General features: G+C 35.3%; 1 protein-coding gene and 1 long non-coding RNA gene across 2 annotated transcripts; both read right to left on the bottom strand.

The window, feature by feature from the left end:
• Positions 1 to 1,900: 1,900 nt before the first annotated feature.
• LOC126972911 (lipase 3-like) lies at positions 1,901 to 3,080 on the bottom strand. Its single transcript, XM_050820014.1, has one exon. The coding sequence runs from the start codon at positions 3,077 to 3,079 to the stop codon at positions 1,901 to 1,903; it is 1,179 nt and encodes a 392-aa protein (XP_050675971.1). The 5' UTR covers position 3,080.
• An 8,126-nt stretch (positions 3,081 to 11,206) lies between these two features.
• Positions 11,207 to 12,873, bottom strand: LOC126972903 (uncharacterized). Its single transcript, XR_007731214.1, has 3 exons — positions 12,739 to 12,873; positions 12,551 to 12,666; positions 11,207 to 11,527 (listed from the first exon to the last, which is right to left on the bottom strand). It is a non-coding gene; the product is annotated as an uncharacterized LOC126972903 (long non-coding RNA).
• Between the last annotated feature and the right edge of the window lie 683 nt (positions 12,874 to 13,556).

Genomic DNA, 13,556 nt, shown 5'->3' with positions numbered 1-13,556 from the left:
GCTATTTCGGTCAACGGATCAGCCTTGCTATCCAACGCGGTAATGCTGCCAGTATGCTTGGTACGCTTCCACGTAATGATAGTTTTAATTTTATGTAGTCGTAGTATTGTAAATATAGTTATAAGATTTGTTTTATTTAATATAAGAATTATATATTAAGCATTATTGGAACTTATAAGCTTCATTAAAATTGAGGCTTATACACGGAAATTTCATTGGAAGAACGGACATACGCGGGGAAAACCCGGCCTATTTGGAAAACCATTGTTCATCAATCAGCAATATTAAAAGAAATGCACATTAATTATCAAATTATATTATTAATCGAAGGGATTACACGGTCTGAAAAACAAAACAGAATTCCTATAAGGCACCTACTTACCTACTTAACCGTTCTGGCCCTCGTCAAAACAGTCAAATTATGATTAAAATAATCAAAGGTCAAAACATAATATATCAATAACTTAATAATTTTGATCACCGTGAAAACTCCAAGGTACATAATATAATGTTGAAGTATGCGGAATTTTTGATCCATATTAAATAAGTTTATTTATTAAACAGTTAACAATAGATTTAAAATATATTAAAAATAATTCATTCGGAAAGTAATAAATAACATTTTATAAAGAAGTTATAATATTTTATGTTCTATATGTTTATAATATTTTCTTTGATTAACGCGGCGCGCGAGTGTTACTCATCTAAATAAAACATGTAATTGTAACTGTGTTTTTACATTAGATTTTGTGAAAAAGTTACATATTTTATTTTTGTTAATCCGACGTTTCAAGACCTCTCCAGATCTCGTTTTGAGGGCGACTGCAGGTGAGAATTTTCATCTGTATCTGAGATCTGGAATGGTCTTGAAACGTCGGGTTAACTAAAAATAAAAATGTAAGTTTTACGCAGAAATCTACTACAAAACCGCAGTTACAATTACACGCGTTTCAATCCTTTAAAAGTGTTTTATTCCTTTTTGTCTATCCATTTTTAACTGACTTCAAAAAGGAGGAGGTTCTCAATTCAGTTGGTATATTTTTTTTGGTGTTATTAACGGAAATCAAGAGAACTTAATAGTTAATCTAAATACTTTAATGACATAAGTAATTAATCGTTTTTTGTAATCATTATGTGTGTATATTTACATAATATTATTTACGTTTAGTTACTGTGGTTTATACCGTTCCGTTTCGTTGAGTTTTTCTTAACTTCCATGTAAACGATTTTTTTTTAATAAATTACAAACAACCTTCAAACTTTCATCGTGATTCCCAAATCTTTAACCTGATTATAGTTTTAAAATGTATAACAACTTACAATCATTATTTTTAGTTTTCTTATCATTTATTTGCCATACATAAGGGTAGCCATTTCAAAATTTCAAGTAAAGAAAGAAGTATAATTGTGATAAGAAGTATAAGTAGGTACTAAGTACTAGCCATTCTTTAGTGGTTAATTTTTTTGAATAAAATTAATATTATTAATATACCTAATCTTAATTTTCCATCGAATAGTCGATTGCCAAACCATTGATATAAAAATTTTAACAAAAAACAATCGACTTCAAAAACACTATTCCAAAACAATAGATATAATATGCACTTAATAGTATAAAAATATTTGCGTATTTTTATACAATCTCATCTCTTTTGAAATCAGATACACTCTATTTCTACTAATAAAAGTTCGCAAACCTAATAACACGGTTTACGGAACGGTGCAAATAATTTGAAATTTTTTGGATAAATACTACAAAAATTACCTATGTTACTGTAACGTTTCTCTGTACTTAATAAATATATTAATAATCATTACGACAGGGCTAAATCTATGTATCTATAAAAATTATAACGTAATAAATTAACACATATTACTTAAATATATGCATTTATTAACTTTATAGATTATTTTCAAGTACATGTAAAATATTTGGAAATAAATACCTATACATATTCCTGCCCCATATCACATCAATGTGGGTAAGTCTTTTATACGAAACAGGGAAATACTCAGCATTTGGCAAACATTTGTATAATAATTTCACGTCGGGAATCGTAGAGAGTACATCATTATTTCCTGCAAACAGAACTACTCTCATTTCCACCTTCCTTAGATCATATTTAGGAGGCAAAACAGATCTATATATATCAACATTATTTGGACCATAATCAAATTGTGAAAAGCTTTTCGATATAAAATTTTGATAATAGTGCACGAAATTCTTCCTTGACGTGCCCGTAGGATTATGTGCAATCACTGTGAGGTAGAAATCAAACTCGAACTCGTCAGGGTCGGAACCAAAGATTGAAAATATTAAACCATGCGCGCATAGATCGTAACTTCTATTGCTTGCACATGCCGTTTGGAAAAGTAATGTTATAATATTTTGATCTCCAAAAAGTTCTTCATTGCCAGCAGCCTGAAATATTTCAGATAATATCGGTACGAATGTAGCGATGTAATTTACCGGAGGTTTCACATGACCAACGAATGCTATAGGAGCCAGTGCTGCCAGAACAGAAATCTTGGCGTTGTACTCAGGTCTCGTCGATCCTAATACAAAGAAGATTTCAGTACCTTGCGAATGAGCAATAGCTTTGATCCTTTGCTGTCCAGTTTTACTTAAAATAAAATCAATCAAAGCTGGTAAATCGTAGTAGCCCATTTCATGGAATGAATAGTCCCAGAACTTCTTATCTGAGTCCGGATTTAATATAACGTGTCTTCTTCCATAACGACAACCCCTTACGTTACCAGACCAGACACTGTAGCCTGCTGCTAATAGGAGGCCCACGTGAGATGTATTCCCTCGAAGAAGAAATCCATCGGCAGAATCTAAAAGACCATGCATCAACAGGATATCCCCCTTTTCTTTGTCTCTTCCTTTATGATAAAAGAGCTTCAGGATATATCCATCTTCTGTTGTTACATCGTACTCCACTAGCTCATAGCCCATTTCCATAGACATTTGGGTATAATTTCCTCTTGGATAATGAACACCGTTACTATTTCTAATCATAACCATTATCATTACACAAAATATTAAATAAACATTTGTAAATGTTTGCGCGCACATTGTCAATAGTTCGTGCTATTGTTAACAATGAATAAAAATCTAAAACACCCTACTCCTAACAGCATAGTAATGGTTGTAACCTTGAATAATTATTAGCCACTACTAAGTAATTGATTCATTTTTTCGTTATTCAACTTCTAGCTGTATCAAATTAAACAATTAGCTAAATACCTAAAGTAATTATTTCTTAAGTACACAATAATATATCACTAAGTGCTGATCAAAGTATTTTTAATTTATCTATATTTTGCAGATTTCTGTCATCGCATAGAGCCTATATGTAATTTGTGCCAAAGATATAGAGTACTTCCGGAACACTCGTAAATTTGAAAACAAAAATGGAAACTTTATTAAAGTTTTTTTAATAGTCTACTTTATTATTTGTTTTTTTTTCTATCTCGCATAGTGAGATCGAGGTTTTCGAAGTCTTTTTAGTAGAGTTCCCGGGGAAGATTATTCATGTTACTTGTCATGGTTACTTTAATAGCATAGCTCATGACGGCGTCGTGGGGCGGGTTCCATCCCAAAAATATAGTATTTTAACTATTTACAGTGAATGCAAATTGATACATCTACTGCATTTGACGTTACATTTTTGACAGTAACACAATTTAGTCAAAACTTTTGAGTATCTTTGGTGCATAACTTTACATACATTATTAAATTAAATTACCATTTTAAACAATGCTTTAAGTTTACCATTTTACACTAGGTTGAGCAGCGCTTACGGCGCAGCACTACACTGTAGGCGCGCCAGGAGTAGCGTGCGGACAGCGGGGGGAGATGCTTCCGCTCCTTACCTCAGGTCCGACTGCATTCAACTCGCACGCAAACCATACAGTAATCCTTACCGGATAGCAAGGGCCTGGGCCGCGCAAAGTGAACAGTCTCGGCGACACCAATAAGCGATAAAGTGTTATTGGTGGTCTGTTACATTGTAAGAAATATATCATTGACTGCTGCGAAGTGAAATAAATTATTTGCGGTATTATACTGATGTTTTCCGAAACATGTAGTCCTGACACAATATAACAATCTTTTCGCCACAATCCGCTAGGCAGTGGGAGGCTCCTTTGCACAGGAAGCCGGCTAGATTATGGGTACCACAACGGCGCCTATTTCTGCTGTGAAGCAGTAATGTGTAAGCATTACTGTGTTTCGGTCTGAAGGGCGCCGTAGCTAGTGAAATTACTGGGCAAATGAGGCTTATCATCTTATGTCTCACGGTGACGAGCGCAATTGTAGTGCCGCTCAGAATTTTTGGGTTTTTTGAGAATCCTGAGCGGCACTGAATTGTAATGGGCATGGCGTATCAATTACCATCAGCTGAACGTCCTGCTCGTCTCGTCTCAGCGTCAGACAAATAAAATAATAAAAAAAAAATTACCCACTCGTTCCATAAATCGTTCGATAGGTTAATGCCCCAATGATGTTGTACAGTGTTGTTGTATAAACAATAAACAAAAGAAGTAGGTAAACATGTTGTTTGGAAACAATAAGTTATCGCCTTAGTGTGACACCGTAAGAAAATTCCTTCAACGTGACCTTCGTAACGTTATACCAAAGATATCATATTATGAACCTGTTTGTTACCAGTCGAGTGCATACATAAATATTAATTAAATCATATATAACATTATAATATTTTAATTTTAACTACATGTAATTAATTTGTCAATAATTTTAGATATGCATCGTTAAAATTAAATCATATTTATTCAGTTAAGTCAAAAATAACACTTATAAATATTTAAAGTTATAAATTTACTATTTATTTTCTCGATTGTTCCTGTTCCGAGTCGGTGTCATCAAGATAGTTTTGTAACTACATACATAGTTATAGGTGAGATGTGCTTGAGTCGTGAGGAGGCGAGAGGCGAGAACGGGTCGCGGCGGAAGGACATCGATTCCAAAAATAACAATAATCGTAACTAGAATTAGATTAATTAATTAGGTTGTATAAAAATTACGCAATTATTTTATTATATCTATTGTTTTGGAATAATGTTTTTGAAGTCGGTTGTTTTTTTTGTTAAATTTTATTTTAGTAGCATTGACTTGGAGCTTGTTAACAGACTGGTTTGTCACGAATAACTAATCTGTGGGAAAATTCGCAAATTATTTAATAAATCATTTTTAATACCAGGGGAGCGGGGGGCACGTTGTTACAGGGGTAAGAAGTTACACGCGTTTTTAACCGGGATTTTAAACTCTTTTATGGACATTATTGGACTCATTCGTTTTCTTATAACATCGTGCGTTAGATAAAAACAATCAGTGACAGTAGGTTATGTGCGTGTGTCCAACCAAGATTTGATTTGATGTGATTTCAACCAAGTAAGTAATAAAATCCTTAACGAAATTTTTGATTCCTCATCAGGAATATAGTCATCACTATATTTTTTATTTTGTCAAACTTTTTAACCTTGATCGTTCATAATATATCTGCCTTTAATTTACAGTATTGTTTTATTCTACTATCGATATATCTTAATAATGACTTCAATTTATATTAAAAAACTTGCCATGGGGCAAGTAGTTACAATTGTTTGGGGTAAGTTGTTACATGTAACAAAAATATTACCATATCTGGTATTGTACCGTTGGTTTTCTTATTTTAAAAATTCTATATATTCTTTGTTTTTTCCAGAATGAGAAACTAAAAGAAAAACAGAAAGAGGTACAACTAGTAAAGGAGTTTATGAATCTACTGCAGCAGAAGTACTGCAGACTAAAACGAGCATTCGTAAAGCAAGCGAGATCTTTAATTTGTGTCCGATGTCCTTATCCAGGTATGTCAGAAAAACCAAAAACAACGAAAGTTGTTCATTGGGTTACGTTAAACCTAGATTGGTATTCTCAGAAGAAACAGAACATAAATTAGCTTCTTATCTACTCAAAAGTTCAGAATATATTTTGGTTTACTATCAACAGAAGTACGCAAACTAGCTTATCAATGTGCTCTAAAACTCGACTTTAAAAATATTCCCCCCAGCTGTCATAAAAATAATACGGCTGGGCCGGACTGGTTTAAAAGTTTCATGGATAGAAATGCTCAACTATCTCTACGAGCACAAGAAGCTACATCTTTGAGTAGAGCAACATCGTTCAACAAAACCAACGTTAAAGTTTTTTTTTGATAAACTGAAAGGCTTGTTCCAAAAATATGAATTCACTGCTTCAAGAATATGGAACGTTGACGAAACAGGTGTCACGACGGTACAGAAGCCTAAAAAAATAGTTGCTGCCCGGGGTCAAAAATAGGTCGGTGCAATCACATCTGCCGAAAGAAGGACACTTATTACTCTTGCATGTGCCATAAATGCTGCTGGGAATTCAGTTCCGCCGATGTTCGTGTTTCCCAGAATGAGATACACTTACTACACATACTTTTTCTTCGTACTGGACCAATAGATGCGATTGGAGCGGGCAATTCTTCGGGATGGATGACAGGAGTAGAATTTTTATATAAGATTTAAAAATATTCCTGCCAAAGTGATTTTCTACAAAAAAAACTTAAATAATTATCATAATAGATATTATAATTACTCATAAATGTTAGAAGACTGTATAAAGTGATCTCTATTGTTTATATCGTTTTGAAATACTAATCGTTTTAAAATATGAATCACTGATGATTTTCTTTATTTATCAACCGTAACATCGTGCCCCGCTGATGGAACAACTAGCCCCAATTCCGGGGTAAGATGTTACAATCTACTTGTTTAGTTAAATTCTCCATTGTGAAAAAATTACATAAATTTTAATAATTCTTCAGTCATATTTTAATAGCTAAATAGACATACTAACATTACAAGTAATCAAATGTATAATTTATTTGATAGCTTTTGTCATATAAACAACTATCTAAAAATTGTAACAACGTGCCCTCCGCTCCCCTATATAACAATATCCTATTTAACATAATATAAGTTAATTGAACAGGTTTTGAGGAAGCAATAATAAATTTTGATTACTTGTTGCGGATACAACTTTAGGCGAGCAGGGCGACCTCTACACGCAAATGTAGAGTTATTTATGAGCTTGATTTAAAAATGCTTTTTATACAAATAGATACCGTCAGGTTCTAAAAATATAACTACATTAATGTAGGTACAAATTATATTATCATATTCATCATATAAATGTATGCACCTACCGGGATTCGAACCCGTGACCTCAGTAGGTAGGGTTATTTCGAAATGGCGAATAGTAATGATGTCTTTTAATTAATCAAACTTTAGTGAGACATTAGGACTGCCTAATAATCGATGTAGATAGCGACTGGTTTCTAACCATTCGGAGGCCTTTCATCAAAGTGACTGTGAAGCTACTTAGATATTTTTAAGTAGGTACTAATACGGTTGTTTCATAGATAATTTTAAAGATGTTTTAAATGTCAAGATTGCTGGCAGATCTTCTAAGTAGCCTATCTACTACTTAATTTGGAGCAGTATATCAATAAGTAACAATATCAGAATCATAATAATACGTAGGTAAGTATGAATCGCTACTCTGTGATAATTTAAACGTATTTTAATATGTAGGTATTACAATACACAGCGTGCCACTAAAATGGCGTCATTAAATGAATACACGTATAACTACTTAAACGTAATCATACAAAAAAAACCTGTAATAAAATAATAAATACATAATTCACCTAAATACATCAATTTTTGAAAATATCATTCGGAACGATCTGTAAGTAATCTAATAGCCACGCGCTAGCGTAGGCACTGATAGCTGCTTCGTGCGTACTTGTGCGACCAAGAAAGAGTGATTTAAATGTTATAATATTTATTCAAACAAAACAAATCTTATTAATATATTTACAATACTATGATTACAATAAATAAAAATATCATTACGGGGAAGCGTACCAAGAATACTAGCAGTATTTCCGCGTTGGATGGCTAGGCTGATCCGTTCACCGAAATAGCTGCCAGCGCTTTGGTTTCGTGTAGCCCTATTGAGGCGCGAAGTTATTATTTTGTACTCTTTCCGCGCCTCTGGGCTCCACGGGTCAAGTGTCTTGACACCAAACGACGACACTAGCGCCCTTCCCCGTGTCTAAGCCGCAGGGTCAATCAATCGGGACGCTTGCCATCGAGGCGATTACCATTTGGCTGTCAGCTGGTATATTAAGAACGCCAAATGCCCTGCGGATGACTTTATTAATGCTGGCGTGACGACTGATACGGCCTGCCGATTTTAGGCAGGATAGCCCGTGATGCCCAAGGACATCTACATGAACGCCACATCTACATTGATGTGGTTCATTCAGTTTTATACCTAGCCAGAGTGATACTCTTATTGACAATGTCATATTGTCAATTAGCTTTCCAATCAGCGCAGAAAGCAATGCTTGTAACCAAACAAAAACTACGTTTAAAAACACCGACTTCAAAAACTGAAAACTACCAAATAACGAAAAAAAAAATATTGAATACACCCTTTTTGCCTTTAATATTAATAAAATACTATTATGTATATGCGCTACCTATTTATAGGTTTTAAGTCGGTGCCAAGCCCTAAACAAAATAAAACTTAATATTATAAACAGCTTACTTACTGTAATTCTTAAGGTTGTCTGGCATGTCTATCCGCTTGGATTATTTTGTTCTAGACGAAGCTATCCCTTACTATTACATTTGGCTTGGCACCGACTTATCTATCTATATGTATTAAATGTAGCTATCAATATGTAGCACATACAAATAATAGTATTTTATTAATATTAAAGGTAAAGGTGTATTAAATAAAATTTTAAATTATTTGATACTTTCCGGTTTTTAAACGTGTTTTTTTTTATTTTTTACTTTTTAGTGAATGAAAACTCCTAGCCGTACACAAAAAACAATTATATCATCGAGGTAAACAAAAATTTTCATTAAAAATGTTCTCAAATTGAAAACTACTGGGCCAAACTATGTAAAATTTTTATGGGACCAAATGACATCTATTCTGCATCGAACTAAAGAAAAATTACGTAAAGCGGATTATAAATCTCAGAGTATTCGGTGTACATACATAAAAAAAATACCGATCGAATTGATAACCTCCTTCTTCTTGAAGTCGGTTAAAAAACTCCGACTCATTTTGTGTCACAGCCAAAAGGCGAGCGCGGTCTGTTCTGTCAGTAGATGTGATCAAAACATCATCAAAGGATGACTTACAAAGAAGTCCTTACTTACTTTTTCTTAAATATAATATGTAAATTCATTCTGTAAGTAATCTATTATCCGCGCGCTGACGTAGACACTGACTCATACTTCGTGCCTACTTGTGCTGGTGGTCTAAAATAAAATGAGACCTCAAGAAAGCCCATTTTTGCAAAACCAACTACCGAAGATCGTTCAATTTTCCGTAGGAAAATGAGGAGACCCGACCCCAAATAATTGGATTCAGGGAGGGCAGACGTCGAAGAAGAGTGTTTTCATTTAAGGTCGCCAATGTATCAGCACGCAGTATGTTCAAACAACAACAGTTGTGGTTGTAAAGAGGTCACCACTAAACAAAGAGTAAGTATATTACAGCCGATTCAAATTAAATTATGTCGTCTGACATTTTAAAGGTATTTAGCAACAATATCTGGCTCTGTGTTCTCTCGTTTCATTCAGTGATCAATGTAATATTTCTCTATTGAATATTTTCTAGGTTAATTGATTGCTAGGTGTATGCGGGTATCTTCGGATTCGAACTTATCTAAATTATTTACATGCTGAAGCTATTGCACCTTTTAATTATTGAATGCTTAATATTTAAAAAATTTGAAGTAACTAGCAAACAACTATGGAGGTAAGGAGAATTATCTGTGTATATGAACAAGTACCTGTAGGTACCTACTGTTTGTCCTTCAAAATGCATTAAATTAGGGTGGCGCTACAGTAGCGTCAGGGTAAATCTTAAAAGAAGCGCCAAATATAAAATAACACTAATCACTCTAGATGCACGCTTCCCTATAATAATTCTTAAGGTTATATTTATTTCATTATTTTGCACAACGTAAGTTGTTGAAATTTTCAATAATTAACTACTTTAGTCGACAATAATATTATTTTTTTTAATTAGGCATACTTCAATTCGATTACAATTGCTAAATTCACCATACTTCATACCGTACCCTGTGCCTACACCAGCACCATTGTGGAAGTTTTTTGAACTGTTATATACAGCATAAGCTGGACACTTTTTCAACTTTTCTCCCTTAAGAGATGATTCTCCTTGCCTCTACCCTCCATAAAAACAACTTTAGCAAATCTACCATACATGAGAGGTAACGGATCAAATTGCACACCTGTTACGCCGTAAATATAGAATTAGGATAATTTTCCGCCCCCTGACACAGATTGGGAGTCTTCTATGATCTCCTAAGGATCGGCACCCCCCTGGAGAGCCCTGGCGTCTACGAAAGTCCATGCGAGTGCGGTAAAAGCTACATTGGTGAAACGGGACGCAACTTAAAAACCAGACTCATCGAGCACATCCGCAGTGTACGAAAATTAGACAACCACACTTCAGCAGTGGCAGAGCATGCCCTAAGCTCTGACACGTCACATTATATTAGGTTCGATAGGGTGAAAGCATTGGCTCGCAATAAATAAGTGAGTACATTTTGTGCACCCGCGGACACCAGTGTGACATAGAGGCAGTGATACCGTGCTCGTCATCACCAAAGGCGCACACCGTGCCCCCCCGCCCTGTCCAGCCGCGCACTACGAGCCCAAGTCGCAGTAAGAGACAAAACGTTATCGCAAACCCACTACACTCCTAGAATGTGCGGGGCTGGCAAACCAACGGGAAAAATCTTAACCAATACGAGGTCGCTCCAGAAAGTATGCGAACACCCCTGGAATGTTCTGAACTTCTGGAAGGAGCTGGGCTGGTTGCAGTACCTGGCCAATACTGCACGCAAAATGGACCCATACTAGTGATGTCATTGCGGAAACAGGAGCCCCTATACCATACCATACCCCACTACACTCACCCTGATGAAGGACCTCTGAATGGTCCGAAACTAGTCGGTACCCACACCGATAAAACGTGAGTTAAGCCGTATTAATAAATAAATACACAATATGTTAGACTCAAAGAAGCCTTTATTACAAACTGATCGAGGTTACAAAGTATTTTCTTTGTTAGCTTGAAAATAGAGAGATCCATGTAAGTACGACAAACGTCTTAAAAAATTCAGTTAATACAACAAAATTCAACAAAAACAAAAGTCAAACATGCTGCGAGTTGAGGAATCAATTGACGAACAGGTTTAAACTCCTGGAGGAGCATAGCTTGAAGAAGCAAAGCACTGGAAAGCGACGGTAAGGAGCGGCAGGGCCAGTCAGCTTAACTGTTCCTGTACTATTTGTCCGTCTTTTAATGTTTAACGTCTTAGGTTTGAATTCTTTGCGCGGTAAATACCTCACTTCTTCCCAAGGTTTTCCCATGCTGAAAAAGTTACAGTAAACAAAGCATATACCTTAATATAGACAGAATTTATATCTATGGTGAACAAGTAATACTTTCCACGATAAAGCGAATGATCACAATCACCTTGATATTTTTCATACTAACTCATGGTTAGTTAAGTAAAACCAGCTAAGTAAAACGAGCAATTGAAATAAAGTTTTTCATAAAATTGTACATATATTTATTTATTTAAACAAAACAAACCTTATAACTATATTTACAATACTATGATGACATTAAAATAAAACTATCATTACGGGCTGATCCGTTTACCGAAATAGATGCCAGCGCTTTGGTTGCCAGTAGCCCTATTGAGGCGCGTAGATAGTACTTTGTCCATTCTCCGCGTCACGGGGCTCCACGGGCCAAGTGTCTCGCCACCAAATGGCACAAAGATGTAAGACTCACTGCGACCGACATATTTGCGCCGCATGCTGTCTTCGGCAGTCGAAGCAGCAGCCCTAGCACCAACTGACGGAACTTGGACATGAGAAGGAGCCAGAGTATCGACGCAAGTCACATCCCACACCAGCGCCCTTCCCCGTGCCCAAGCCACCAGGGTCATTCGGCTCATTCCATCAGGACGCTTGCCATCGCGGCAGGTGGAATGTAAGAGCGGCAAATGCCCTGCGGATGACTTCATTAATGCTGGCGTGACGACTGATATGGCCTGCCGATTTTAGGCAGGATAGCCCGTGACGCCCAAGGGCATAAAGTAATTTTAATTAATTTTGCAGTCCAACTTAACCTTTTTACTAAAAGATGTGAAATGCCAAACATCAAACCGATGCGGGTGAAATTACGCATTTTGACATATCTACGATAAAACGCACAAACCTGAATTTTCTAAGGAATGGCACCAATCTAAGAATTACCATACCACAGTCTCGATTTCAGACATAGCTTTGTCCTGGTTCTTGTTGATGTTTAACAAAAATTTGAATGATAATGAAATATTTACTACCAATACGTGGAATTTTGACGTGTTGTTTAGATACCTACCTGTTTTCATTTATAGTGTCTTCATGCTTCAGTAACTGTACGAGATTAAACATAGGAAGTCTATTTCTTCTTTCAAGGTTCAAAAAGACATTCTTCGGGGCTCCTGCACTATGCACCTGAAAAGACAGATCGGAAATAGAATCTGGCTGAATCTAAAGTTCTCACCTTATTATTTGGTGCGCACCTACCTGGACAACTCGAGTGATCCCAAGTATAACAGCAGAGTAGAGCAGAATAGCTATACGGATATATGCGCCCCTCATATTATCATCCGACCAAGTAGTGTCAGGTCTCCGAATTTATCCAGAATTTTCTCAACTTCTAGTACAGAAAAAACATTTAATTTAACAAAAGGTAAGGTAAGATAAGTGCTTATACTTATTTGAGACAGTGTTATCTCGTTAGGTTCTTTATAATAGAATATTCTCTTGCGATTATTCGCAATGTATAAAAATTATAATTAATTTTTCAAGCTTGTACCTGGAGGTCATTGTGCAATTTCACTAATGTTTTATAAAATGCAGAATAGGTAATCTTCTGACAAAAAAGGTCTGGTTTTGTTAAACTATGTTTAAATACATTATTATGTTTACAGATGAAATAAATATGTCATGAAAAAATCCTACGTCTATATAGGTCACAGGTTAAAGTTCACACAAACAGCGTTTCAGAACGGCTGAACGTTTTGTTTGAACCTTTCCTAGTAATAATTATATTTTAGCAAATTATATTCAAATAAATGTCAAATACCTTTATAATTAATGTAAAAAGATATACATCTAGCAAGTGGAAAGAGACCCATTGCCACTCTTTTAATACAACAGTTACAGCATCGCCGCTTTACAAGTTAGGTTACTAACGCCTATTTTAATTACAATCTATGTAAGTAATGTGATGCAACGACAATACTCAGACATAATTCACACGAGTAGGGCTACCATTTAGTAATTTGAAAAGACCTGACAAAAAGCCTGCAATTTCAATAAAAGTCCGGACATTTAAGTTG

The sequence above is a fragment of the Leptidea sinapis genome, chromosome 27 (assembly GCF_905404315.1).
Source record: "Leptidea sinapis chromosome 27, ilLepSina1.1, whole genome shotgun sequence".
Lineage (NCBI taxonomy): Eukaryota > Metazoa > Arthropoda > Insecta > Lepidoptera > Pieridae > Leptidea > Leptidea sinapis.
The sequence above is the reverse complement of the archived record's forward strand: the minus strand, read 5'-3'. Positions and strand labels throughout refer to the sequence as shown.

Excerpts from the sequence above, each read along its gene's own strand:
- LOC126972911 (XM_050820014.1), bottom strand. The coding sequence starts at position 3,079 with ATGTGCGCGCAAACATTTACAAATGTTTATTTAATATTTTGTGTAATG.